This window comes from Acomys minous (genome assembly GCF_964271855.1).
Source record: "Acomys minous genome assembly, chromosome: 19".
Lineage (NCBI taxonomy): Eukaryota > Metazoa > Chordata > Mammalia > Rodentia > Muridae > Acomys > Acomys minous.
The window spans coordinates 61,550,121-61,576,120 of record NC_140499.1 but is presented as its reverse complement, the minus strand read 5'-3'; the positions used below and the strand labels follow the sequence as shown (position 1 = coordinate 61,576,120).

Below are 26,000 nucleotides of genomic sequence, written 5' to 3'. Positions count from 1 at the left end.
CCAGACTTTCAATAAGGCTTTCTTCCTTGAACTAATGCAGACATGAAAGACAAGATATAAACAAAACAAAACAAACAAAAACAAAAACAAAAACAAAAAACCCACCAAAACCCAGCCCTCTTAGGTGGTAGCGCAAAGAAGTGTGTGCATGTAATCCCGGCACTGGGAGGATGGGGCAGGGGGATTATCACCAGTTTGAGGCCGGTCTGGGTTAAAATGTAAACAAAACAAGGCACAACGTGAGACCGGAGAGAAGATTCGGCCTTGGGAAAGTGCTTACCTGGGCTTGGCTCCCCAGCGCCCTTGTAAAAAGTCCCAAGTTTAGTGGTTTGCTTCGGCAACCCTGCCGCGGGTGGGAGGGGGTGAGGTGGGGCTAGGAAACAGGAGGATCCCCACCCCCACCCCACCCTAAATTTACCGGAGTGCAAGCCTAACCAATCAGCGAGCACCGGGTTCAGTGAGAGACCCTGTCTCAAAAAATAAGGTGGAGAGGGATAGAAGCAAGGACCTTCGTTTCATGACAACTCGCACCGACACGTACACACACACTCAGAAAATCAAAACCTCAAAACAGAAATTCCTTAGTGAACAGATCCCTGTGCCGCCCGCTTCCCAGCACAGTGAGATAACAAAGAGAAGCTTTCGTTAAACCTGGAGCGCGTAAGAACGCACAACGGGTTAACAAGAGTTGGCCCTGAGTGGAGAGGCGGAGACGAGTTTTCATTGGTGGAAAGTTATCAGGGGTGTGGTCTATGGCTCCACACCCCACCTCCGTTCCGTACACCGCCCCCCCTCCACTTTTGTACCTTTCTCGCCGGGACAGAGAAGTGGGCCGGGACCAGCCGGGCCAGACCAGACTGGACCCCAGGGGCGATGCGGCTGCTGCCCCTGCTGCGGACTGTCCTCTGGGCCGCGCTGCTCGGCTCGCGCCTGCGGGGGTGCTCCAGCCTCCGCCACCCTATCTACTGGAACTCCTCTAACCCCAGGTAGCCCCGACGACCGAGGCGAGCGCCTAGCTGGGCCCGCGCGCGCTCCCGAGCTGTGCGCGTGCCCGCTGCTCGCCTTTTGCAAGGCGATGTCTGAGCCCTGCCCAGCCGCGCGCCGGGGCTCCTTTGTTTGAGCCGGCGGGGGAGGGGCGAGGCGTGCCCGGGGTACCCCCCCGCCCGCACGTGTTGGGGGGGGCGGGCGGAGAACCCTAATCCTGAGGGTGGTCGGATGGAGTCTGAAAGTAAGGAGCTGAGGGGGCCTGGGCCCGTATTCCGGGCCCCGCCCCCCTTTTCTGATGAGCCCAAACCTCCGGCGGGCAGTAGCTGGCTGGGCAGGCGGCTGAGAACCCGGGAGGGGTCTTTACCCTAATGAAAGAATGTGAGTTCCTCTCTGGTTCTGAGATCCTCTCGCCAGGCCCCTGATTTCGTTTGATATCTCTGCTTCCATCTTGATCTTATTTCTGTCCAATCCTGGCCCTGCCCTTCCAGCTGATTCACCTGTGGACCAGTCATTTGACCTTGCTAACCTCAGTTATGTCATCTACAAAATGGGCTAATAATACCTAGTACCCTGGGAAGCAAGCGGACTGACTGAGGTCAGGCTTGTGAAAAGCAGTGCAGCTGTACGGGTTTAAATGCTTATTTCTTCCTCTCTGCTGAGCTGGCTGCCTTTGAACCTCGGGATTTTTTGCTGTTTGCATCCCGCTCCCATTTCTGCCTTCCCCATCTGTTTTCCTTTCTGATTTTCTACTTCAGACAATCTGTGGCTCTGTTCGTTTAGTCACTAGCATTCGATAAGCACATACTTTGTGTCAAGACCAGTGCTGAGCTGCTAGGCTTTACCACAGAACAGGCCGGGGCACGGCCCCCTGGGAAGCTACAGAGCCCCCCCCCCCCAGGAGGGCAGGCCTAAAGGCAGTTCCTATACCAGTGCTGAGTGATAAGAGCTATTGTCCTGGACTCTGACTGCTATCTCAGTTCCAGAACACTGCCTCAGCACCCCCACCCCCCACCCCCCAGCTCTTGAGAGTCTAGTTCATCCAACAAATCCACAAGTATTTACTGAGTCCTGGCTTTGTAGGGGGTGCCTTTCCACACACTCAGTGTAACATACAAACATACAAAGACCCAATCTTCCCTCAGTTTACTTTCTAAGTGGCCTGAGCTAAGTCAGCCCTGGAATCCAATCAAGAGTTCCTACAGCAGGTGGTCCCGCTGAAGGACGTTTAGAGGCCTTTTCTAAAGCATGCTTTACTGTGTGTCTGGTGCCAGAGGCAGGATTCACTCAGTATTTGGTGCTGTGGGGGTGGCCTGTTCCAGCCCCTCTCACCTGTACCTGATCCCCCCCCCCCAAGGCTATTTCTGCGAGCTGAGGAAGAAGGATCTTGATTGCGCGGAGGGCCGGTCTTTTATAACCAGCATTTACTTGTCTGTTCCAAGAAGGAAGCTGGGCTGTGTGTTTGTGGTGGCACATGCCTGTGATCCCAGTCTTGGGAAGGCTGAGGTGGCCCGTGGGACTCACAACCTCGGTGGAAAGCTGCCACCTCTGGCCTCCACCAGAACCTACACACACACACACACACACACACACACACACACACACACACACACGTACGTAACCCCCTCCTCCAAAAAAAGATAAAATGAACCAAGACTGAGGTGAGGTGGGAGGATCGTGAGTTCAAGACCACCCTGGGCTATATGATGATCTCCTCCCTAAAAAAGAGAAAAAGCCCCCACTTGCTCATCGTTTTTAGCCACGCCTTTCTTTCCATTGTCGGGTGCAGAGAGTACGCTTTTCACTGTCTGTGACACTGGAGACCCTCACAGCTTCGGACTTGATCTTTGTAACTCCTCTGTGGGCGCGTGTCTGTTCCCCTGTCTCAGCCTCGGCCTCCTAGCAGAAATCATCCTCTTTGCACTTCTCAGGCACAGATAGGTGGTAGGCCAGGCCCCGTGTGGGGCACTGGGCTGCAGAGAAGGCGTCCTGAAAGATGGCGTGTGACAATGGCCTCCTCACCAATAAGCAAGCCTTGTGGGCTTGGCGCCACAGCCCCTAACCTCTCTAAAGCTGACTGGATCATCACATTTATTACTTCTACACCGTCTCGCAAGGGAATTGGCACAGGCACGTAATCTCAGCTAACTTGGAAAGCTAGGGCAGGAGGATCATAGGTTCGAGGCCTGCCTGAGGTATAAAGTGGGCCCAAGGCCAGCCTGGGTGATTTAGAAAGACCCTGTTCTAAGAGAACAAGTAGAAGGGTTTTAGCCATAGCTCAGTAACAGCTTAGTGAGCTGCAGGCCGTAGGTTCTATCCCTGCTACTGAAGGGTGCGTGTGCGTGTGCGTGTACGTGCGTGTGTGTGTGTGTGTGTGTGTGTGTGTGTGTATAACAGAGGTGGGCCCAGACTCCATGCCTGTCCCCGCTGTGCTTTGCTGTCACCACCCATCAGCCCACGCTCCTTTGTGCCCGCAGACTGCTTCGGGGAGATGCCGTGGTGGAGCTGGGCCTCAACGATTACCTAGACATCTTCTGCCCACATTATGAAAGCCCGGGGCCCCCAGAGGGCCCCGAAACCTTTGCTTTATACATGGTGGACTGGTCAGGCTACGAGGCCTGCAAGGCGGAGGGGCCAAATGTCTTCCAGCGCTGGAAGTGCTCGCTGCCCTTTGCCCCCTTTGGCCCCGTTCGATTCTCAGAAAAGATCCAACGCTTCACACCTTTCTCCCTGGGCTTCGAGTTCTTGCCTGGAGAGACTTACTACTACATCTGTGAGTGAGCGGGGACGGGGGAGGGGAGAGGCATGGGGCTCTGCCTTTGCTCCGTGTCAAAGCAGAGGCCTCTGCAGGAGGGAGGAAGGAAAGGCTGGGGGTGGGGAACGGTGGCTCCTAATGCTTAGGGAATTGGGCTGAGCCTGGGACAAGGTAAGGGGACAGTTCCACCTGATTCTGCACAGAGGAGTAGAGTGTATGGAAGCCAGGAAGGAGGGCTAGGAAGATGCCCGCCTGCCGAGGGGCATGGACGGGCTGGGACTTGGTGTGCCTCCCAAAAGGAAGATAAAGCCGAGAGGGCCTGAAATAGCCTAACACCAGGGAATGGTTTTCTGTGCTAACTTCTTCCTTCTGATTTCCCCCTCAGCGGTGCCAACTCCGGAGAGTTCTGGCCGTTGCTTGAGACTGCAGGTGTCTGTCTGCTGCAAGGAGAGCAGTAAGTGGACCAGGGTTGTCACAGGCAGCCCTTCTAGCCAGTCGGGGAGGGGGGGGCCCTTGGAAGGAGAAAGGGACTGGGGGGCGGGGGAGAGCAGAAACATCAGACCTAAGGGGTCTGGACAGAGCTCCAAGCTGAAGACTCTCCTTCTATATGTCATCCTGGTGGCGCTGGGCACAGAGAAAGGGCTCCCCAAGGGGCAAGGCCCTTTAAAGCCTTAATAACTATTGACTGGGAAGACTTGGATGTTGGGGTTTGGGAAGGGTGACGGGCATCGGGAAGTCAGTGGCTACTTTGGGAGAGCCTGGGTGGGAAAGGCAGGGAGGAAGCCGCTGAAGAAGCGGGCAGAGCCAGCAACTCCACGTCTTCTCCCTCACAGGGTCAGAGTCAGCCCACCCTGTTGGGAGCCCCGGAGAGAGCGGCACCTCTGGGTGGCGAGGGGGGCATGCTCCCAGCCCCCTGTGTCTCTTACTGCTGCTGCTGCTGCCGATACTTCGTCTCCTGCGAGTTCTATGAACCGAGTAAACCTTCCCAGGCACCGCCCCCCCCCAAGGAACCAGAGCCCTCCCCCAGGACCCTCTGTTGAAGGGGTCCCTGCCACTGTACTGGCGGTGGTGGTGGCAGTGGCAGCAGCGGTGCCAAGCCAGGCAGACACGATGAAGCTTTGATGTGCAGAGTCAGAGGATCTGAGGTGACCCTTGTTGGTGACTGCCCCCGCCTCACCACAGGCTGAAGAGGAACTGCAAGGGACCTGCAGACAGTCCAGGGCACCCTAGAGCATAGCTGCTTTGATGGGCTTGTCTCTTCCCACTCCGAAGACTGGGATTTGGTGGGATCAAACCCCTGAGGCGCTGGGGGCTGAAGCCAAAGACCTGGGAACAGGTGGGTTCCTGGCCAAGAGCAAAGGAGAAGCCATGCCATCTGTGCCCTCTAGGCCTCTTCCCAGGGGCACAGGGGCAGTTGTTGCCCTGCCAGGGTGCCACACACTTGTCTTCTGTGAAGACGGACTTGTTGGTTTGTATTTTTTTTTTTTATAAAAGTGTTTGGACCAAACCTTCAATAAATCACCCATTCTAGTGGGGAATAGTGGTTCAACACCTATAATCCCAGCACTGGTGGGCGGGGATGGGGGCAGTGGGCAGGATGTCAGCCTGGGTATGGAAGGCCCTGTCTCAAAAAAAACCCAAAAAAACAAACGGAGGCCGGTGAGAAGGCTCAGCAGGTAAGGTGCTTGCCACGAAGCCTTGACCACCTGGGTTCACATCTAGAACCTGGTGGAAAGAGAGAACACGCTCTTGAAAGTTGTCCCTTGAATGTGCCACATAGCATGGCACGTCAATGAACATGCCACAAGAGAGAGCACACACACGTATGTGGGCACGCACACTCACACACACACACACACACACACTAAACTTACATTAAAAACTACCCATCTTTGTGTTACCCTCCCTGTGACTTCCCTGACACCTAAACTCCCTGGGGTCTCAGCTTGCTTTGGCCTGACCTCCGTGCCAGCTGTGCCTGGGGCCATCCATGCCAGACTTCAGTGGGCAGTTTGGGATACGAGCCAGCGGCAGCTGTGGAGCTTGGCACCTTCTCCCACCTCCCCAGCCATCTTCCTGTGCTAGGTGGCAGATGCTGTCGACAACCCACTTTGGCAATGCCTACTCTGGATACTGGGGTAAAAACCCGGGGGGGAAAAACAGAAAAGCGCCTAGGTTTCAGAATGCAGCGAGCCCGCCTCACGGCCCTCCCCCTCCCCAAGGGCACTCTGGGCGGTGCCTGGCCTAGAACTGGGAAGGTGGGGTCAGATCAAAGCCGCCTTCCCCAGCGGCCTCTTTGTTCTGAGCTTTTATAAGGAGAAGGGGGTGGGGTTCGGGAGGGAGGGCTCCTTCTCTCTTAGACCAATACTGTCGCTTCCTCTCTCAGATAAGATTGACACCCCCAGCCCTGCCAGGTCCCTCTTTCTTAACTGTACCCTAGGTGGAAGTAGGGGAGGGAGCACCTCTTCCTGTCCCCACCACCACCACCGCCACCCGCCACCGTAACTGTGCTCTGCCCTCCCAGGTGCCCCGTAGGTTCCTCTGGCTAGGTGCCAGCCTGCCTGGCTGGGAGCCAGCAATCGATAGGTGGATGTTGTGCTGATTAACGTGACCAGGCTGCGGCAGCAGCTAGAGGCAGCGTGTGAACATTATGGGGTGGGGGTTGAGGGCCAGACACCAGGATGCTGGTGGATTTCTAAGCCTTCCCTTGTCTCCTTGCACACCTAGGTGAAACCAGTCCCTTTCTCAGAGGCAATGGAACCTGTCTTTGGCCCTCACAGTTCGTGGTAATTCTGTGGCTCTAGCTAAGGCCCAGGGTTAAGGACAGTGGCTGTGGGAAGAGTAGATTCTTGGTTAATAATCTCTTTAGTCGAGGCCTTTTTCAGAAATTGCCGCGTTATCGGTGTACGTGTTAGGGTCCTGACCCTAAACTTTGAGCTTTGGCAATTAAAAGATGTTTATGTGCAGGAGAGAAAGCCGACTAAGAGCTGTGGGAGGGCTCAGTCTTTTAGTCCAGCGTTGGAGCTTCCTCACTGCCATCTTCCTGGAGGGCGTCTCTGTATTGCCATGGAAACCAAAGATAACAGTTACCTCCATCCCTCACCAGAGAAATCATAAGAAGGGCAATTCCTGGGCAACTGTTTAGCGCCCCCTGCCCTGGATTCAGAAATACAGGGTCTCACCCAGCTCTGGGGGGTGGGGGGTGGCCTCATGCACCACCTCTCAGTGGGCCAGCAGGAGCTCTGGCAGCCAATCCCGTGTGCTAAAGGGACTGGGGACTTGGCTGGCTTTCCTCGAGTTCAAACACACAGCCTCGGTTTCCAACTGCCCTCTACACAGACTCGCGCATTTGCACACAGCTCAGGCCTTTGCAGGTGCAAGGGCAGGCAGATACAAGGGTGGGCACTGCAGTTAGAGAGTTGCAAACTAGCACCCTCAGGCTGTAGGCCTTTATGCTAAACCACCCCCTTCTTTTCTGTTCTCTTCCTCACAGTGTGGGCCTCTACCCCCCCCCCCACTCCCTCACCCTCTCCCCCTCCCCCCCCCCACACTATGGCAGTTTCAGACCCAGGTACTCTGACGGAGTCTCTGCTCTTATGACCAATACAGGCTGTAGGCTTTGGGCGGCCCTCCCATACCTAGCCCTACCCACGAGAAATCTTTGTGGCGTGTTCAGGGGCACAGTTCCAAAGGGTTAGGCAGGCCTGCAAGTTTTGGGGCGTCACCGGTCTCCCCTAAATTCAGCTGTGCTAGACGGCTGAGGGTGGGGCCCTCAATTCACAAAGCCAACTCTAGTCTTGGTACAGATGCGAAAACTTAACCTCTCCCTGTCTTGAGAGTCTCTTGCCTGGATTCTGCTCCACGCTTACCATGATGTCTATGTGAATCTCTCTCTCTCTCTCTCTCTCTCTCTCTCTCTCTTTCTCTCTCTCTCTCTCTCCCTCCCTCCCTCTCCCTCTCCTTCTCCCTCTCCCCCCCCTCTCATTTCTTTCTTTTCCATATTTTCTTTCTTCATTCATTCATGTTCAGCTGACATTTTGGTTAGGCACACTAGCCGGGGTCGTCCCTAGCAGTGACGCAGTTAAAAAGTGTGCATGCTGGCTTCTGAACAGCCAATAGAATCCCTGAACCTGGGGCATGAGGTCATCCGTGGCAATCTGCATTGGTTCAGGCCTGGGAACGAAGGTCCCATAGCAACCGACGGTGCGTCCAAGCATAACCTTGAGGGTGGTCATTGCCCCAGCTGCTGGGATCCATCTACAATAGCTTCCTTTAAGAAGGCGCGGGGGGGGGGGGGGGGATAGGATGAGGATGCTACTAAAGTGAGTGGAGTTCGACGCGCCAGGGTCTGTAGCCTTCACCCAACCAAGCCCTTGTCTTACTCCAGAGTCCTTTTCTCTCTCAAAGCAAAGGCCAGTGCCACTTAACCCACAAAGTTTAGGTAGGGGTTATTTGCATCGGCCTTGGAGCCTGGGGTGCAGAACCACTGCCATGGGGGATGTCAATTCTGAGATCCTTGTGTTCATCTGCATATCGTCTGCATCTCATTTGCATTCTGTTCATTTAAGGTCAAATTGGGCAGACATCGCCACCTCCCTATCTCTGTCACTTGTCTGTATCTGCAATCTATCCCTCGGTGGCTCTGTATTCCTCCACTGTCCAATTCCATGCCTCGCACCCCTCCTCCTACTCACCCAGTCTGGGGGGGCGGGGGGGTAAGGGGGGTAGTGGCAGAGAAAGAATAAGGAGGCTGCCTTGCCTCTAGATGTTGGTGACAGATGGGGAGTGCTGGTCTGTACTGCCTGGAGACTAAATTGGCAAAGCTAGTGCTGGGGGGAGGTGCCCCGGCTGGGTTGAAGGTCTCCAGGGCCAAATCACCCACATGCCTGGTGGGATGCTGCAACTAGGGACGCCGCCGGGTTCCAGCAAGGAGCAGGCTTGCCCACCTGTCTGGTGCCAGGGCAGCTTCCTTCCCCCCAATTAAACACTAATGAGGTGTCATTTAACCCTTACCTAGCCTACTAGCTATCATGGATGTGGAACTCCAATTCATAGTTTCACAGTGATTAAAAAAGAAAGAAAGACAGCACTCGGGAGGCAGAGGCAGGCGGGTCGCTGTGAGTTCGAGGCCAGCCTGAGCTACAAAGCGACTCTAGGACAGCCAAGGATACACAGAGAAACCCTGTCTCAAAACACACACACACAAAAAAAAAAAAAAAAAAAAAAGGAAGGAAGAAAAGAAAAGAAGGAAGGAAGGAAAAAGAAGCCTCTGAGGAAACCCAGGTAGTGAGGTCAGGGCACCTGGACACAAGAAATAGGGACAGATGCATGGTTGCCATGACAGGGTATTCTCTGTGGATTCTCAAGGGATTCTAGGGATGGGTGGCACTTTCCAAATGTATTTTTTTCCCTCATGGATTTATTTTAAACACCTTTGCTAAACTGGGCATGGTGGCCTACCTACACCTTTAGTCCCAGCACTTGGGAGGCAGAGGCAGGTAGATCTCTGAGTTCAAGGCCAGTCTGGTTTACAAAGTGAATTCTAGGACAGCGGGGCTACACAGAGAAACCCTGTCTCAACAAACAAAACAAACAAACAAACAACAAATAAACAAAAAAAAGCCTCTGCTAACTAAATACCAGACTTCATGTTGGATGCTGGGGACACATACTTGCATGAGTCAATACCCCTTCCCTTAAGAAATCTTCAGAGAAAAGCTGGGCTGAGTTCAAGGGCAGCCTGATCTACAGAGTAGCTCCAGGACAGCCAGGGCTACACAGAGAAACCCTGTTTTTAAAAAAAAGAAAAAAAGAAAGAAAGAAAGAAAGAAAGAAAGAAATCTCCAGAGATAGACGAGTCATTAAATAAGTATAACACCAAGTGCAAGCATTAATGTGGAGCCCCATACAGATGATTGGGAACTAAGAAAAGGCTAGAGGAAAATGGTGTCTACGAAAAGGCTTTGGTTGAAAAGAACAAAATTTATGGCAGGGAGATGTGTACAATTGATGATGTTTATGTGTTTTGACATATTAAACGTCCATGCTGAGATATGCTTTAAGGACTGTTGGTACGTGCCCTCACAGTATCGTTTCCTCTACATGAATGTATGGGTGTGTGTGTGTGTGTGTGTGTGTGTGTGTGTGTGTGTGTGTGTGTGTGTTGTGCTGGATCCACATCTCAATCTCGTCTTCTGAACACATATTGTGGTTTTATTACAGATCAATGTTTTGCTGTGAAGCTGTTGTACAGATTGGCCTGAACCTGCCCAGCCCAGGGGAGAGAAGTGGAGAGAGCTGATGCTGGCTCCACGGGAGAAGGTGGGCAGACATTACCTTCCCATCAGGACCCAGAAACCTCGGTCCTAAAGCAGCAGCAGTCTGACCAAGGGAGACGGATGGCTGGCTGGGCTTGAGGCTGGAGGGTACGCCTAGGCATGGCGGACCACTCTGCTCTGTTTCTGATTTCCCAAGTGACATGGCTGTTACATCCACCAGGAACCCGAGTCTCCTGCCTCCCCCCCCCAACCCCCACCCTGCCTGTTCTTCTGTGTAAAAGAACAGGCCAGCTCAGACCTGTCTGCTGGCTCTCTCCCTGGGGAGTTGATCCTTTCCAGGGACAGGAGAGGGCTGGGGAATGCTAGGGCTTGCTGAGAGGTTGCCAGGTACTCCGCCCTGACTCTACAAGGCTCTCTCTACAGCCTGGCTTCTCCCTACCCACCCTGCTCTTTGCCCAGGCATAAACTTCATTGCCAGAGCGCTCTGACAGTGAAGATGGGGGTCTTCTTCACTGCTTAAAGATCTATGCCAGGTCTTTCTGTCTCCTCACACTTTCTAGAAATCAAAACTTGGGTGAGAATCAGATATAGGAAGAACTTGAGATTAAGAAGCAGCTGTAGGGTCTGAGAAGGTAAAGAGGTCCTTCTCTCACTGCCTGAAGAAATTTTTTCTTATTTATTTATTTATTTATTTATTTATATACAATGTAGCCCTGACTATTCTTGAACTCTTAGAGATCTACCTGTCTCTGCCTCCTGAATGCTGGGACTAAATCACACTGGCCTAAGACTTCTTTTTTATTTTATTTTTTATTTATTTTTTTTATTTTAAATATGATTCCCCTTTTCTTTAATCTATTTAATCTTTTCCTACTATCCACGCTGTAGGTCATCTTTCTCTCTGTGATGGTTGTCAGACAAGCTTTAAAATTGGGGTGTGTGTGTGGGGGAAACGAATGGAAAGGGATTCTGGGCCTGTCTAGGTGGGCCGAGCAAGGAGGTAACCGCTTAATAACGATTCTGATGAAGCCTCCATTAATCAAGCATTTCTCGAGCCCTAAGCACCGTGCTAAGTGCTTCCCAGAGATGCGGATCTTGATCTTTGCAACAAGCAACTTCTCAAGCAGGGAGGGGGTTATTAGCCCCCACTGAAGAGAGGAGAAGAGCAGTCCAGGAGAAGCTAAGTGGTGAGGGCAAGCCACCAAGTTGACGCTGAGACTGTACCTCCCCCCTCCCCCCCAATGTTTCTTCAAGTACCACCAGAAATACATATACTCTTAATGTAACACCCCAGAGATGGCACCTGCTACAGCCGCCCCCCCACCCCCCACCCCCACCCCCCGCCACTGGCTTTCTAGGCCCAGCAGAGGGATCGGAGCACACTAAGAATTGAGGTTATTATACTTGGACCATCCTAATAAATCATATAGTCTTAGCCCATGGGTCAGTCTAGGTGGTTCTAGGTGACCTCAGGAAGTCCAGCATACCACAGGGCCGTGTGGACACACACACACACACTCAGAAATCGGAAGGAGATCACACACACCTGGCACGCCCCACCCCATGGTACCCAGGTGTCTATGGTACTTACACAGAGGAACACTCATGACCCTGTGAAAGGTGCAGAGTGTGTGAATATTTCATGTCAGGAGCCGGCGGCTGCCTAAGCTTCCCCCTCACCGCCTCCTTGTTTGTTTGTTTAATGAATTATTTATCCAGCCCCCTCCCCTCGCCGCCATCCCCTCCCCCAGGCCCTAGCCTCTATGATTTATTGAACTACGCTCGGTTCTGTGGTTGCTACTCCACGTCTTGGGAGCTGCCTTAGGCTACACAGCCTGAGTGCTCCCCATGCCCCGGACCTGCTCAGTCTCCTGACTCCTTGGACCCCAGGGGTGGGGAGAATGGGGTGCCCTCTTAGAATTTCCAGGGAGTCTGAACTCAACACTCCTAAGGGCGTCACAGCAGCCAGACCCAGGGCCAGTGAGCCTGAGACCCAGAGAGAGGACCAGCCCCATGGAGAAAACTCCAGCTGGTCAGATAGCAGATTAGAGTCAGGCCTGATATTGCAGAGTTTCACACTCAAGTCTGTGACCTGCTGTGGGAGATGAAACAAGGAACCGATTTTATTAGTCCAGGCAGCATTATCACTATTATTAGTATTATCACTACTGCTTTGAGACAGAGTCTCATTTAGCCTAGCTTGACCTCAAACTCATTTGATAACTGAAGATGACCTTGAACTTTTGGTCCTCCCTGCCTCTACCTCCCCAGTGCTGGGATTATAGGTACCATTTATACCTGACTTATTTTTAAAATTTTAGACCAAGCGGCGGTGGCACCTGCCTTTAATGCCGGCATTTGGGAGGCAGAGGCAGTGAGTTCAAGGCCAGCCTGGTCTATATAGGGAGTTGTAGGACAATCAGGACTACTTAATGAGACACTGGCTCAAACAAACAAAACAAAACAAAACCTCTTCTTATTTTATAATTTTATGTCTATGAGTGTTTTGCCTGCATGTATGTCTATGCACCATGTGCATGCCTGCTGCCTGAAGATGCCAGAAGAGAGGGGAAGAACCCACGGAACTGGAATTCCAGGTGGTTGAAGCTGCCGAATGGATGCTGGGAATCCCAGGTCCTTTGCAAGGATAAAAAGTGTTTTAATTTCTTACTGAACCCTCTCTTCAGTTCCCAAACACACTTCTTTTTTTGGGGGGGGGTTGGTTTTTGTTTTGTTTTTCAAGACACGGTCTCTCTGTGTAGCCTTGGCTGTCCTGAGCTCGCTTTGTAGACCAGGCTGTCCTCGAACTCACAGCGATCCCCCTGCCTCTGCCTTCCTAGTGCTGGGATTAGAAGCATGCGCCACCATGCCCGGCCTCAAGCACACTTTTAAAGAATGTAAGGGAAGAGCTGGGCTGTGGTGACGCACACCTCTAATCCCAGCACTCAAGAGACAGAGGCTGGCAGAGAGTTCCAGGACAGCCAGGGCTATTACACACACACACAAACAAACAAACAAACAGGCTGGGTTAATCCCAGCACGCAGGAGGCAGAGGCAGGTGGATCATTTTGAGTTCCAGGCCAGCCTGGTCTACAAAGTGAGTCTAGGACAGCCAAGGCTATACCGAGAAACCTTGTCTCGAAAAACCAAAACCAAACCAACCAACCAACCAAACAAACAAACACAAAATCTCCCAAAACAAACAAACAAACAATGACAAAGGAATGAAACAGAAGACAATTGTGAGACCATGTCCTCTGTAGCAAGGGTCAGTACTACCTTGTAAAATCTCCTGCCTTTGTCCCATGTTCTACCCAGCAGTGTTGTAGATACATGTGCATGTGCATGCTGGCTGGCAAAGCCTCGTCCTGATGCAGGGTCAGTCAAGAACGGTTGGAGTCAGAGATACAGACAAAGGCCTGCTTCCCACCAATAGAGGACTTCTCCTGACCCAGATGCCACAGAGCAGGTCCCAGGCATGGAGAGCAGCTCAGATCTCATCCACAGAGACCTAGTCCCTCAAGAATCCTAGTCCCAGCCAGGCATGGTGGCAGTGTTTGAGAGTAGCTTTGTCTACATTATGAGTTCCAGGACAACGGAGAATACATAGACCTTGTCTCAGATAGATAGATAGATAGACAGACAGATAGATAGATAAGTAGATAGATAAATAGATAGATGACCCTGTATAGATGGATGGATGCATGGATGGATGGATGGATGACCCTGTATTGGTGGATGGACTGATAGATAAATTTCCATTCTCTTTGAGGCTTTTTTTGTTTTGTTTTTTGTTTTTGTTTTTCTCGAGATAGGGTTTCTCTGTATAACCCTGACTGTCCTGGACTCACTTTGTAGACCAGGCTAGCCTGATCACAGGGATCTGCCTGCCTCTGCCTCCTGGGATTACAGGCATGCGCTGCCACACCCTGCTCCCTTTGAGGCTTTTGAACAGCACTGTAGCTGCAGGTGCATATATGCACACTCTGCAGACAGAACTGCCACATACAGTTTTGAATTTGCACATGGTAAAAAAAAAAGTTACAACAAAGGGCAAAAGAGGCTGACAGAGTACGTCACACTCCTTTATTAAGATGGAGAGACACAGAAGCCCACTTCCCACCAAAGGAAGCTGCACCTTTAGTTTTGGTTCTTGTTTTTTGTGGGTTGTTTTGTTTTTTGTTTTTTTTTTTTTTGTCATTGGTTTTGTTTTACAAAGCACCCCTTGCCAAGAGTGTACTCTAGAGACAGAATCTGCACACAGGGTGCTTTCTGTTATTCACCCAAAGGCAGCTGCCTCCTGGACAGAAGCCTGGATACCAGAGGGACCAGATCTCATGGACATGGCCACCACAAAGTACTGAAGGCCAGATTTTGGCCAGAGAAAACAAAGATGTCGTTTTTTGCTGTTGTTGTTTTGTTTTTTGTTGTTGTTGTTTTTGTTTTGTTTTTGAGACAGTCTCTCTGTGTAGCCTTGGCTGTCCTGGACTTGCTCTGTAGACCGGGCTGGCCTTGAACTCACAGCGATCCTCCTGCCTCTGCCTCCTGAGTGCTGGGATTAAAGGCATGTGCCACCATACCCTGCAAGAAAGATGTTCTTAAACCCAGGCTTAAGCACAGATAGTCCCAGGTTCAAGGGAAAAGGTTCCTTTTTTACTATTTTAATATTCTCTCTCTCTCTCTCTCTCTCTCTCTCTCTCTCTCTCTCTCGTGTGTGTGTGTGTGTGTGTGTGTGTGTGTGCACATGTGAGCGCAGGTACCTTCTGAGTCCAGAAGAGGGTATCAGATCCACTGGCAGTGGAGTTATAGGCAGTTGTGAACCATGTGGTGTAGGTGCTGGGAATTGAACCTGGGTCCTGTGGGAGAGTAACACATGCTCTTAACTTCTCAGTCACCTCTCTATGACGCTCTATGATTATTAGAAGGAGGAGGTGGGTACTACAGTCTAAAGAGAAGGATCTGGGCTCTAGAGTATGGGCCAATCCACACAAATCTTTAAGAGCCAGGTTTTATTATTAACTTACTTTTACAGTAATGGAGACCTAGGGTCTCATACAAATGCTCCACCAATAAGTACATTTCCAATTTTGAACCCAGATTCTAGAAACAGGAATGTAAAGTTTCACCAAAGGGGAAAAAAAATGGAATTCAAAGTCCTGGACCAGTCCAGCCAGCCTGCGCTCACTATGCGTATGGGCAGGCTCTCCGGCTACTCCCCTAAGGAGAGAAGCTTGCTTCTGTGAAGCAAAGGCATTAAGGGGCTGGGGCTAAGACTTGGGGTCCCCGGAGTAGGCAGGTTAGCATTATTTGGGTGAAGCAGAGCTCTTTGGGAATGAAGAAAGCTGTTTGCAAAGTCCCTCACTCCCACCCCAAGGGGCCTCATTTATTTTCTGCCTCCCAAAAAGGGAGGAGACATCTCCCAGGAGTGGTGAGGTGCCCCCGAGAGGCCAGCACCCACTCCTGCCTAGCAGCAGGGAGGCATGAAGCCTACTGTGCTTGTAGTACCCCTCCCCCAAAACGCAGTACCCAGGGCAGGCCTGTGATCAGGGTCTTGTACTGCCAAGGTAACAGGCAGCTGGTGCTGGTATAGGTCCTCACTCCTCCTCTTCCTCTTTCTCCTCCTCCTCTTCTTGCTTTGTTTTTTTATTTTTTGTTTTTGCTTTTTTCAAGACAAGGTTTCTCTATGTAACCTTGGCTGTCCTGGACTCGCTTTGTAGGCTGACCTCGAACTCACAACGATCTGCCTGCCTCTGCCTCCCGAGTGTTGGGATTACAGCTGTGCGCCACCACACCTAGCTTCTGTCCTGCCTCCTAAAGCACAACAGCACAGCATCATACTTGCCTCCCTAGGTTCGGGTGCTGTGGGTCCTGAGAACCTAAGCAAGCATGGTTTTGCTTTGCCTTTTGGTCTGGGCTTCTAGGAAAGAGAAGAGATAAGGGTGAACCAGGTTCCTTTGTGAAAGGGTGTAGCCCAGTTTGGGAGATGCTGTGTGGTTGTGTGTGTGTGTGTGTGTGGTGTGTGGTGTACTTGGATAGTTCTGTGTGTCTATAGGCCTATGGTTCTGCCAGTTTCTTCTCTATTTATGGCAGCACCTTGTATGCCTATATTGGACTGTGTGTCAGGTGTCCACACACTTGTGTTCCCTGCTTCCGGATGTGCATACCTTCCCCCTACCCCCGCACCCCTTCATTGTGTATATGTCATTGTGTGTATGCCATCTTTATGCTCCGATGTCCACAGGAAGAGAACGGGCTGTGGTGAGCGCTAGAACACAAGGTCCCCCCCCCCCTTTAGAGAAAGCATCTATGGGAGTAGAAACGAGCCTGAGGGAATCAGAGGCAGTGAGGGGCCCTCTGTGGGTCTGCCAAGACCGCCACTCCATTCCTGCTTGGCTCCAACCGGCTCCTGCCTTGACACATCACTACCAACAATAAACACCTTTGGATGACCAGAGAAGCCCCCCCTTTTTTTTTTTTGGACACATGGTCTCATTATGTAGTCCTGGCTGGCCTGCAACTGAGACCTATGTAGCTAGCCTTGAACTCACAGAGATATGCCTGTCTCTGCCCTGAGAGTGCCAGGATTAAAGGAGTACCCTACGGTACCCAGGCCCCAGAAGGTGCCACTCTTTGGGCTCAGCTCGGCTGCTTTAGCTCTAAGGAAAACAAGCCCTGGTGCTCAGCTGAGGGCCTTCGGGGCAGCCAGCTGTTAGCTCCTGGGTGCCACCTGAGGGGTTCCTCATCTTGTGTCCATTTAACTCCTTGCCTACATGGAAAGGGCGTGGAGGAAGTAGAGGTCCAACTTCGTTCAGATATGGGTCTAGTCCTGATTATTCAAAGGTAGACCTTGGCCCCTCAACACTCCCACACTCCACGGGAAAGGTGTGGCTCTACACAAGATGTATGTCCAGGTCTTGGCTCCCAAATCCTTCTGGGAACTCCAGCCTAGGGGAGCTAAAGACGCAAGCCGCTGCAGCAGCAAATCACCTAGGAGAGAGGAGAGGCGCGTTGTTCCTAGAGGGGCGACACAGTACCCATCGCCCACGCGCGGCGCGCTCTGGACTCGAGTGGGGAGGAGCCCCGCGCGAGCGCGTCAGGGGCGGGGCTTCGGGGGCGCGCCCAGAAGGGCGGAGGGAAGGATTGTGGGCGTGACTAAGATTGGGGGCTGGCAGCGGCGGCAGCAGGGAGCTGGGAAGCTGAGAAGCCGGGAGCGCTGGGCTCAGTCGGGGGGCGGCGGCGGCGGCGGCTCCGGGGATGGCGGCGGCTCCGCTGCTGCTGCTGCTGCTGCTCGTGCCCGTGCCGCTGCTGCCGCTGCTGGCCCAGGGGCCTGGGGGCGCGCTGGGAAACCGGCATGCGGTATACTGGAACAGCTCCAACCAGCAGTGAGTCGGGGACCCGGAGAACCCGTGCGTCCCGCGTCAATGATGGGGGAGCTGGTGGGCCCGAGAAGTCCTAGGGGAACCTGGCGGCAGTCCTGGGGGACAGGCTCAGTGCCTAGAGGCGAGGGAAGGGGGACGCACTACGTGGGCGTCTGTGAAACTCAGGGGTGTCTGAGAGCTGTTGGGGTGTAGTAAGGAGCGCTCTGGCGGTGCGGAGGAGGCTGCTGGGGGGCCCTAACCCCATCTTGGTTTCTCTCCACAGTCGCCTCTGGAAGAGTGTTCCCTGTCCCGTAGTTCCCCCCTCCCACCCCCACCATCCACACTCTTTTTTAGCTAGGTTGAAGTCTGGGGGTACCGGTGTGCTGGGAATAGGCCGCTGCATTTGGGAGCCGAAGGATGACCTGTTTTCAGCCTATAAATGTTGATGGGGCTCTGATTGAGACTCTTGCTTTTAAAAGTGGGGTTCAGCACTGAGACAGGAAGTCCGATTTACCACCTCCCCAGGATGAAGGGAAATGGGTTGCTCTGGTTGTGTGGATAAACCCTGCTGGGGTGAGCTGGGGCCGGGTCGCGGAGTTAGGGGGCCCTAGGAACGCAGGGTACTGGTGAGAAGGAAGAAGGCAGAGATGTCGGCGTGACACACACACACACACACACTCGTTGAGGCTAGGGACGGCGTATAGCACCGAGTGTGAACGGGCGTGCGCGGCTGTCAGTGTGCGTGTGTCTGTGTGTGATTTGTGTGTCTGCGTCGGCGACCGTCTAGGGGTGGGAGCGGGCCGCGGGTCGGGGAGGGGGCTGCGGTCGGTGTCCGCGTGGCCAGTCTTGTCTGGGCTGGGGTGGCTGTTGGCGCCGCCGCGGTCTGGGCGGGTGTCAGGGCGGCCGTGTGGTTTCCTCCGGTGTGTGGCGCGGCGGCCCTGTGCCGGCTGCGGGACCGGGCCATCATTCTGCACAGTCCTTGCTGCCCTTGTCTTTTCCCTGCCGAGCTGTCGTGTGTATCACTCTGGCCACCTCTGTGTTGGTAGGGGGATCCCTGGGGACACGGGGATCACTGTCACACCTGCCCGGGCGGTGGCGGCAGCTTTGCTTCTGACTCCCCGCCCTGGGGGGCCCCGACTAGGGAACAAATGGTAAGACCCCAGGGGAGGGGACCTGAAGGGCCTGGACCACGACCCCCAACCTTCCGGGGGAGGGGCTCCTGCTTGCTGCTCTGCTCTTTGTTGTTTGGGGCTCTGCGCCTCCCCCTCTTTCTCCTCGCGCCCAGAGTGTCAGACTGGAGGTGGGGGATGAGCTAATGACGCCCCCCTTTCGCTTCCCATGGAAACCTCGGGGGTGGGGTTGCAGCCCCTCCCCCCCGGAGCGGGATTCCAACCTCCCCGGGGGGCCCTAAGGGCTGACTACCCTGCTGAATCTAGCTCACCCCCCCCCCTAAGATTTACACGTCCGACCCCCGCCCCGCTACAGCCTGGCACGAGCCAAGAGCTCGCAGGTGAGAGACCCTGGGTTCCCCGCCACCCATGGGGAACCCCCCTGGTCGTAGCAAGCCAGAGTCTAGGGGGTGTGGGAACAGCCTTGAGGCTAGCGTTGATCAGGTTCCCCTCCCCCGCATACACCTGGGCGCAGGTGAAAGCTCCGGAACGGGATGGGAGAGCCTGGTTCCCAGAACCTCCTTTCGCCCTTTGCACTCCGGTCTGGGCAGGGACGGACGGAGGTAGGAGGCGGCGCACACCCGGCCGGGAGGCCGCTGCCGCCCCCGCCCCGCTTCCCCGGCCTTTGTTGCCGCTGCGCCCGGGCTCCCCGGCTCTCTCACTGCGGCATCCGCGGCCCCATAAATCGTGAGAGCGACGTGCTCCAGAGCCGGGAGTGGAGAGGGCCTGGGAGCTGGGGGCGGGGCCGGGCCGAGCCACAGGCTCCCCGGGCCCCCCTCAGTCACGTGATCTAGGTTCCTGGCTCCCACCTCCCATCACGTGCAGAGGGTCTCTGCCCCTTGGGGTCACGTGGGGAGGGTCTGCGACCCCGCCTCTTAGGGTCACGTGGGAGGGTGCTAGTGGGACACGTGCAAGAGGCTCTTTTTGACAGACCTGCCGTAGGCTCTTTTTGACAGACCTGGGGAGGATGGCTCGGTCCTGGCTACCTAGCCACCAGCCCCTTACCCCACTCAGCCTCTTGAGTTAGTCCCTAGGATAGGCGAGACCTTTTCCTCCTAACCTGGTCCAGAAACTAGGACACGGTGGGAGCAACCTTACTGAAAGGAGTGATGAGAGTGTGAAGTCGGGGAGTCTCCTGAGTCGGGGGCTGAGTGGGGCGGAGTTGAGAGCCAAACATGCCCTTGCTGGCGCTTTATTTCTTTGAACTAAACGAAGGTGCAGGTACTCGACTCAGGAGCATCATTTTCTCATGATCTCCCTTCCTGTCTTGGAAACGTTGCTGTTGCTGATGACGTTCATTCACACATTCATTCAACATATATTTATTGAGACCTCCACTACGTCCGGGGTGGTCTGTTTTCCTCTGGTCCCCAATGTGTTCGGATTCCTCTTCTTTTCCGCGCTGTCTCTTCTGTTGTGGACCTCTCTGGGTCGGATGCTGAGTCTTTGCCGGTTTTCTAAGTCTTGCTTGGTTCTCACTGTTTTCCTCCCTCTCCTGGTTTCTGGCTTCCCTTCTCCCGCTGTGGCTCCCTCTCTTTCCCCTTTCGGGAGAATCCGTCTGTGTTCTCCTCCCCTCTGTGTAGGGCAGAGTCTTCCCATCTCTGTGTGTCTCGCTTTCGGCGGGTCCTCGTTCTTCTCCGCCGCTGCAGATCAATAAACCTTCGCCGCCGCTACTGTCGCTACTGTCGCAGGGTCGAGGGGCGGGGGGATGACCGGCGCGCTGCTTCTCTACCAGACCGAGCTGGCGGGGCGCGGGGGTGTCGGCGTGCACGCGCCGCCCTGGGAGCGTTCCCGCCGTCGCCGCTGCCCACCCCCAACACCCCCAGCCCTGGCGCGCGGACTCCACGCCGCGCACACGTGGTCGGGCCTCGCCTGCTAGAGCGGGCCGCGCGCAGCCTCGGGGACGCGCGCCAGAGGGAAAGGACCTAGTCTCTGCATTTTTTTTTTTCCCTCTCCACTCCCTTAACTCTGCATCTTGGCTTCTAAAGCCGAGGATAGGGGTTTAACTAGTTCAGAGCCTCTTGGGAGCCTTTCCCTTCTCCCGGGTCTTGTTAGACACCCTGTTTACCTGCCCCTAATTGCCCCAGGGGGAGACACGTTTGCTCCTTCCCTGCTCCCCAACCTCTCCTCCTGTCCTCTGCAGACTCTGAAGGCTGAAGGCTGAGTTTCTCAGGCCTAGGAAGCCGGGCTCTGTTGAAGGAAGCCTGGGCTCTGTTGAACAGAGGAGAGTGAGGATGCACCCCGGGGCGTTGCAAGCCAGGAGGGACAGAGAAACCAGGTTAGGGGGTAAGCCCTGTAGAAGAGCTGCGAAAAGACGTCTTTCTGCCAGAGAAGTGGGAGGCAACAAGGGAATGAAGGAACAGGGAACTCAATCCCCAGATGCCCACCACCACCACCACCCTGAAAACGCATGGTGGATGGGGTGACCCTGAGGTGTGGTTAGCAGCTGGGGTCCGTGTGCCCCTCCCCTTCGCTGCTAGATTAAATAAGATAACAGATTCAATTAAAGAGGTGCCTAACAGACAGGTCGGGTCTCCTAGGAGTTATGGTTTGGGATCCCTGGCACCCAGCCTTCGCTCTCTATCCACCAGAAACCAACTGGAGACAGCTAACTTGCCAGCAGGTTTTGATCCATGAGACCAGGTTGGGGTGTGGGGGCGTGTTTCTGGGGGCTTTTCTGCCACCAAGCACAGGGATAGGTCAGAGGTGGCTCTTCTTCTGTTGTCACCCAGCAAACCATTTTTATATACCCAGCCCACCGTCTTGGGGATACTGAGGTTTACCACCTGTAGGACCGTCTCTAGAGTTGCCTTGCTCCCTGCTCTAGTGGGGTGTGCGGCCTGGAGGAACGGGGCAGCTTCAGGGAGGGGTTGCTTCAAAATCAGACTGGATCCGTGGGTGAGGCTAAGGAACAAGGCCCCAGGGTAACTGTGAGGCCCATCCAGGCCTGGCACCTTATGCTGGCTGGCTGGCTGGTGGCCCCCTCCCCGGGACCTTAGGGAAGGAACAGGAGCCGATGGGGTTGGGATGGCCGTACAATGCATGGGTGGTGGCTGGGAGCAGCCAGGCTCTTGTCTAACCCGTTCTCCTGCTCCCAGCGCCCCGTCGTCGAGACTCCTGCCCACCTGAGTGCCAGGGACAGGGAGGGGCCCCGAGTGACCCATCACTCCCATGGGAACCAAGTGGGACTGGTGGCATTCCTGATGACTCAAGGAGGCTGTGCCCGTTCTTACTAGAGAGTCCAAACACCAGCTGTTACCCATCTGCCTCGTTGCTGGTCTTGGGGACGGGGCAACACAAATAAAGCCAATGACGTTTGGGTAATCTCCGGGAAGACCCTCAAGGCCTCATCCAGTGAGGAGGCCTCCAAGTTCATTTCCCTAATGTGTCTAATTACTGTTTGTGGAAACGGGTAGTGCCTGGTGACACGGAAAGCCAGTTCCTCCCCTCAGGGAGTTCCCAGGGACCCCGTCGGCGGCTTTGACATTTCACCGGCTAGCCCATGCTTCCCGGTGCCCACCTTACCTCCATGTCGCTGCCAACACGTGTACATACTTGCCCTAAAGAACGTAAAGGCGGCGTCTACCCGCCCCTCCCTCCATCTGCACTGAGCTGTCTCTGTGACCCCCTATACCATCCTGTGCCACCAGGAAGGATGTTCGGACCAACACTGAGATGGAACTAACAGGCAGGTTCCTGGGGGACTCAGAATCTGCTGCGGCATCCCAGAGACTCATGTGGAAAGTGACAGGCAGTCATCTTGTCTAGGCACTGCGCTCCCGTTGCTCAGCCTAGCTTTATCATGGTGGTGGTGGGGGCAGTGGCATCCAAGTGGAGAAAGGGGGTGTGTGAGGAGACGGAAATCTTGTCGCTCTGACAGGTAGGGAGCCTTGATGCGGAGCTCCTCAGCGCACAAGTCCTTTTCAGGTTTTTTTTTGGGGGGGGGGGCTTTATTGTCCATGGCCTGAGGATGGAGGCACAGAGATAGTGGTCCTGTCATGTAGGAAATACAGGGGGGCCCCCTCTGAGATAGTTGGAGCCGGCTAATACTGGCATAGGCTCAGCACACATGCAGTCTCGTTCTCTGCCTGCCTGCCTGCCGCCCGTGAGTGGGCGGTGGACATTTTTGTGTTTGTGCCATAGGACTTGTGCATGTATGTGCTTGAAGCCGCCATACATGCGTGTGTGAGGGCAAGTCCTGTCGGACTGGCCTGGAGGGTGGACCTGCAGCAGCGAGAAGGCATTCTGGGAGAAGTGATGAGAGAGGGCTTGGGTGCCAAGGAAGGGATCTCTCTACTTTCACCCTACGCTTCCATTCTCTCGGTCCCTCCTTGGGCCTGGGGAATTATGGGGAATGGACCGAGGAAATCCGGGCCTGGGTCTGGGAGTCGTTGGGGCCTGCGCTGTTTCTGTGGCAACCAGAGCTAGGTTCCTTCTTTCCTCCGCCCCTCTCCCCTCTCTCTTCCTTAGGAGGTAGGCTGGGCTTCCTTGGGCCTTTGCTGCCCTCTGGTGGCCACCGGGAGAAGGACAGGCCAAAAAGAAGATACAGTAAAGGGGACAGAAAGCCAAGAGTCTGGGGAAGTGAATTTTTATGATAAAAATACATTATATATATATTAAAGTGTTCGAGTGAAGGCCTGTGGAGTGTTGGCAGGGAGCCTTGGAGCCCTGAGGTTCCTTCTCTGACCGGCTTCGTTTGTCCACAGCCTGCGGCGAGAGGGCTACACGGTGCAGGTGAACGTGAACGATTATCTGGATATTTACTGTCCGCACTACAACAGCTCAGGGCCTGGCGGCGGGGCGGAACAGTACGTGCTGTACATGGTGAATCTGAGCGGCTACCGCACCTGCAACGCCAGCCAAGGCTCCAAGCGCTGGGAATGCAACCGACAGCATGCCTCGCACAGCCCGATCAAGTTCTCCGAGAAGTTCCAGCGCTACAGCGCCTTCTCGCTGGGCTATGAGTTCCATGCCGGCCAAGAATACTACTACATCTGTGAGTGACGGGTCCTCAGTCTTCTGAATGGGAGGGTAGGGTCCCGGGGGATCATCAGCCAGCCTATAATGTGGTCACCAGGGATAAAGCTTCAGAGTTTCGGCTGCTCTAAGGGTTTGTGAGGCTGAGGACCGGGGGTGGAGTTGGAGTTTGGTGACAGTCCCAAATTTTCGCCGCACGGCATTTCTGTTAGGGGCGTTCTGGGTTGGGCTGGCTAAAGAGCCGTGGTGACCAGTGTCCGGGTGGAGCAGTTACTCCAGGACATAGCCGGATGCGGGCGATATGGAGGGGGCGAGGGCACCGAGTGAGTGAAAGCAACTAAGGCCCAGTCTCCTCCCCAGCCACGCCCACTCACAACCTGCACTGGAAGTGTCTGAGGATGAAGGTGTTCGTCTGTTGCGCCTCCAGTGAGTAGCGTCGGCTTCCAGCCAAGTCCGCATCCTTGCCTCCCCGCTTTGGGGCTCCCTTGGCATCCTGGGGATGGGGACAGAGGGCACAGGCGACCGGGATTAGCTCCCCAGCTGTAGCAGGGGGAGGGGGGTCCTGGCCCTGACTTTCCCCTCCTCTCTCCCCACCCGCACCCCACCCCGCAGCATCGCACTCCGGGGAGAAGCCGGTCCCCACTCTCCCCCAGTTCACCATGGGCCCCAATGTGAAGATCAACGTGTTGGGTGAGTCTGCGCAGCGCCCTCTGGTGGCCACTGCTGGAACCGCAGCCCCCTTCCCGGTGCCTGCTTTTTTTTTCTCCGCATGCCTTCCCTTGGGACACCAAGTCCTTCCTGCCCCTCCCCACGTGGGTGGTCACAACCCTGGCTCCACTGCTGCTGCTGCTGCCGCCGCCGCCGCGTGCCCCCCGCCCCAGCGCACAGCCCAGCTCTTAGCAGTCTGTCTATTTATCTTTCCACAGAAGACTTTGAGGGAGAGAATCCGCAGGTGCCCAAGCTTGAGAAGAGCATCAGCGGGACCAGCCCCAAGAGGGAACACCTGCCTCTGGCCGTGGGCATCGCCTTCTTCCTCATGACACTCTTGGCCTCCTAGCTCTGTCCCTTCCTATGACAGAGAGAGGGGCGGAGCTGAGAAGGAGCAGGGAGCCAGCTGTGGGGCCGATGTCCTTCTTCCCGTAGTTGGGAGTGGGGTCTGCGCTGTACATCTGTCTGTGCCCGCCTCTCTTTGCCCTCTCGGTCTAGGAAAGGCACTGTAGTGGATCAGGCACAGGGACAGCCACAGGTCCAAGGTGGCCTGTGGCTTTCGTAATGTTTGGTACCAAACCTGGGGGCTCTAACAGGCAGTGCTCAGGACTTCCTGCACACACACACACCCCCTGGTACTTTTCCCTGACCCTTGGTGCCCTCCCTCTTTGCCCCCCAAGAGGCAGATATGCCCCAGAGAGAACAAATGAAGCATGGGAGGCGCCCCTGTCCACTCTCCTCTGGGGCAGAAGATGGGGAGGGGACTAGGTGGGTGAGGGGCGGGGCCCCAGGCTGCCCCCTTCCCCTGTTTACAGCAATAAGCATGTCCTCCCCCGACTCCCACACAGAGGACTGTGGTTTGGATCGAATCCAAGTTTACAAATAGACACCCCTGGGGGGCGGGGGAGCAGGCAGTGGACAGGGGTGGGCATTGGGGTGCCAGACAGGCATGTACAGAATCTATATCTCTATATATAATGTACAGAGTCCCTTTCCCCTCCTTGACCTTTGACCTTTCTTGACTTCCCCCTTCCAGATTCAGATCCCTTCCCCCCCACCAGGTTAGGCCCCCCCTTGGGACCCCCCTGGCCCCTCTTTTGTCTTCTGTGAAGACAGGACCTATGCAACGCACAGACACTTTTGGAGACCGTGACAACAAAGCCCCTTCCCTTTCAGCCCTGAGCCGGGAACTGACTCCCTGGACCTAGCCCCGCCCACCCTCTGTGGTCCCCACCCATCCTGGGCCTTTTTCAAGTGCTTTGGCTGTGACTTTCATACTCCTGCTCTTAGTCTAAAAAAAAAAAAATAAACTGGAGATAAAGATAACCGAGTGTGTGTGGTTTCAAGGGGCCACGTCCCATCCCTCTGTCTCACTGGCCGTGCCCTGTAGGGCTCAGGTCCGGGCTGAGCAGTCTGTGGGGTGCCTGGCTCTGTGTGGAGAGAGAGACAGCTTCAGGTTGAGCCTGGGTCACTTGGGGCAGATTCCCTAGCCTTTTCTAGGCTCAGGCCTCCCGCAGGGAAAAATGGCTTAAGTACCTGTTTCCCAGGGCCCCGGGGTATGGGAATTGAGGCTCAGGCTGGTGTTCTCTATGCTGTAGCCAGAGGCTTTTGGCTGGGTCCAAGGATTTCAGGGGATTTGTGAACCTAGATAGGAAAAAAAAAATAATAACATCTTTATTTTCACTCACCTGTGACAAATTTAACATTCCCTTATGTACTTGGGCAACAGGCCACAGTAGCATTAACAGGACGTGTGACTTTGTAGCCAACA

At 54.6% G+C, this 26,000-nt stretch overlaps 1 protein-coding gene across 6 annotated transcripts; it reads left to right on the top strand.

Moving 5' to 3' along the window:
* The first annotated feature begins 806 nt into the window (after positions 1–806).
* LOC311590483 (ephrin-A3) lies at positions 807–25,813 on the top strand. Of its 6 annotated transcripts, none has more exons than XM_084769536.1 (5): positions 807–986; positions 23,251–23,540; positions 23,882–23,947; positions 24,134–24,211; positions 24,448–25,813. In XM_084769536.1, the coding sequence occupies exons 1-5, from the start codon at positions 874–876 to the stop codon at positions 24,576–24,578; spliced, it is 678 nt and encodes a 225-aa protein (XP_084625662.1). In that variant the 5' UTR covers positions 807–873; the 3' UTR covers positions 24,579–25,813. The 6 variants fall into 6 exon arrangements, with proteins under 6 accessions (XP_084625662.1, XP_084625660.1, XP_084625659.1 ...); XM_084769531.1 differs by lacking the exon at positions 807–986 and adding an exon at positions 17,173–17,399; XM_084769535.1 differs by lacking the exon at positions 807–986 and adding an exon at positions 17,296–17,423.
* Positions 25,814–26,000: the final 187 nt, after the last annotated feature.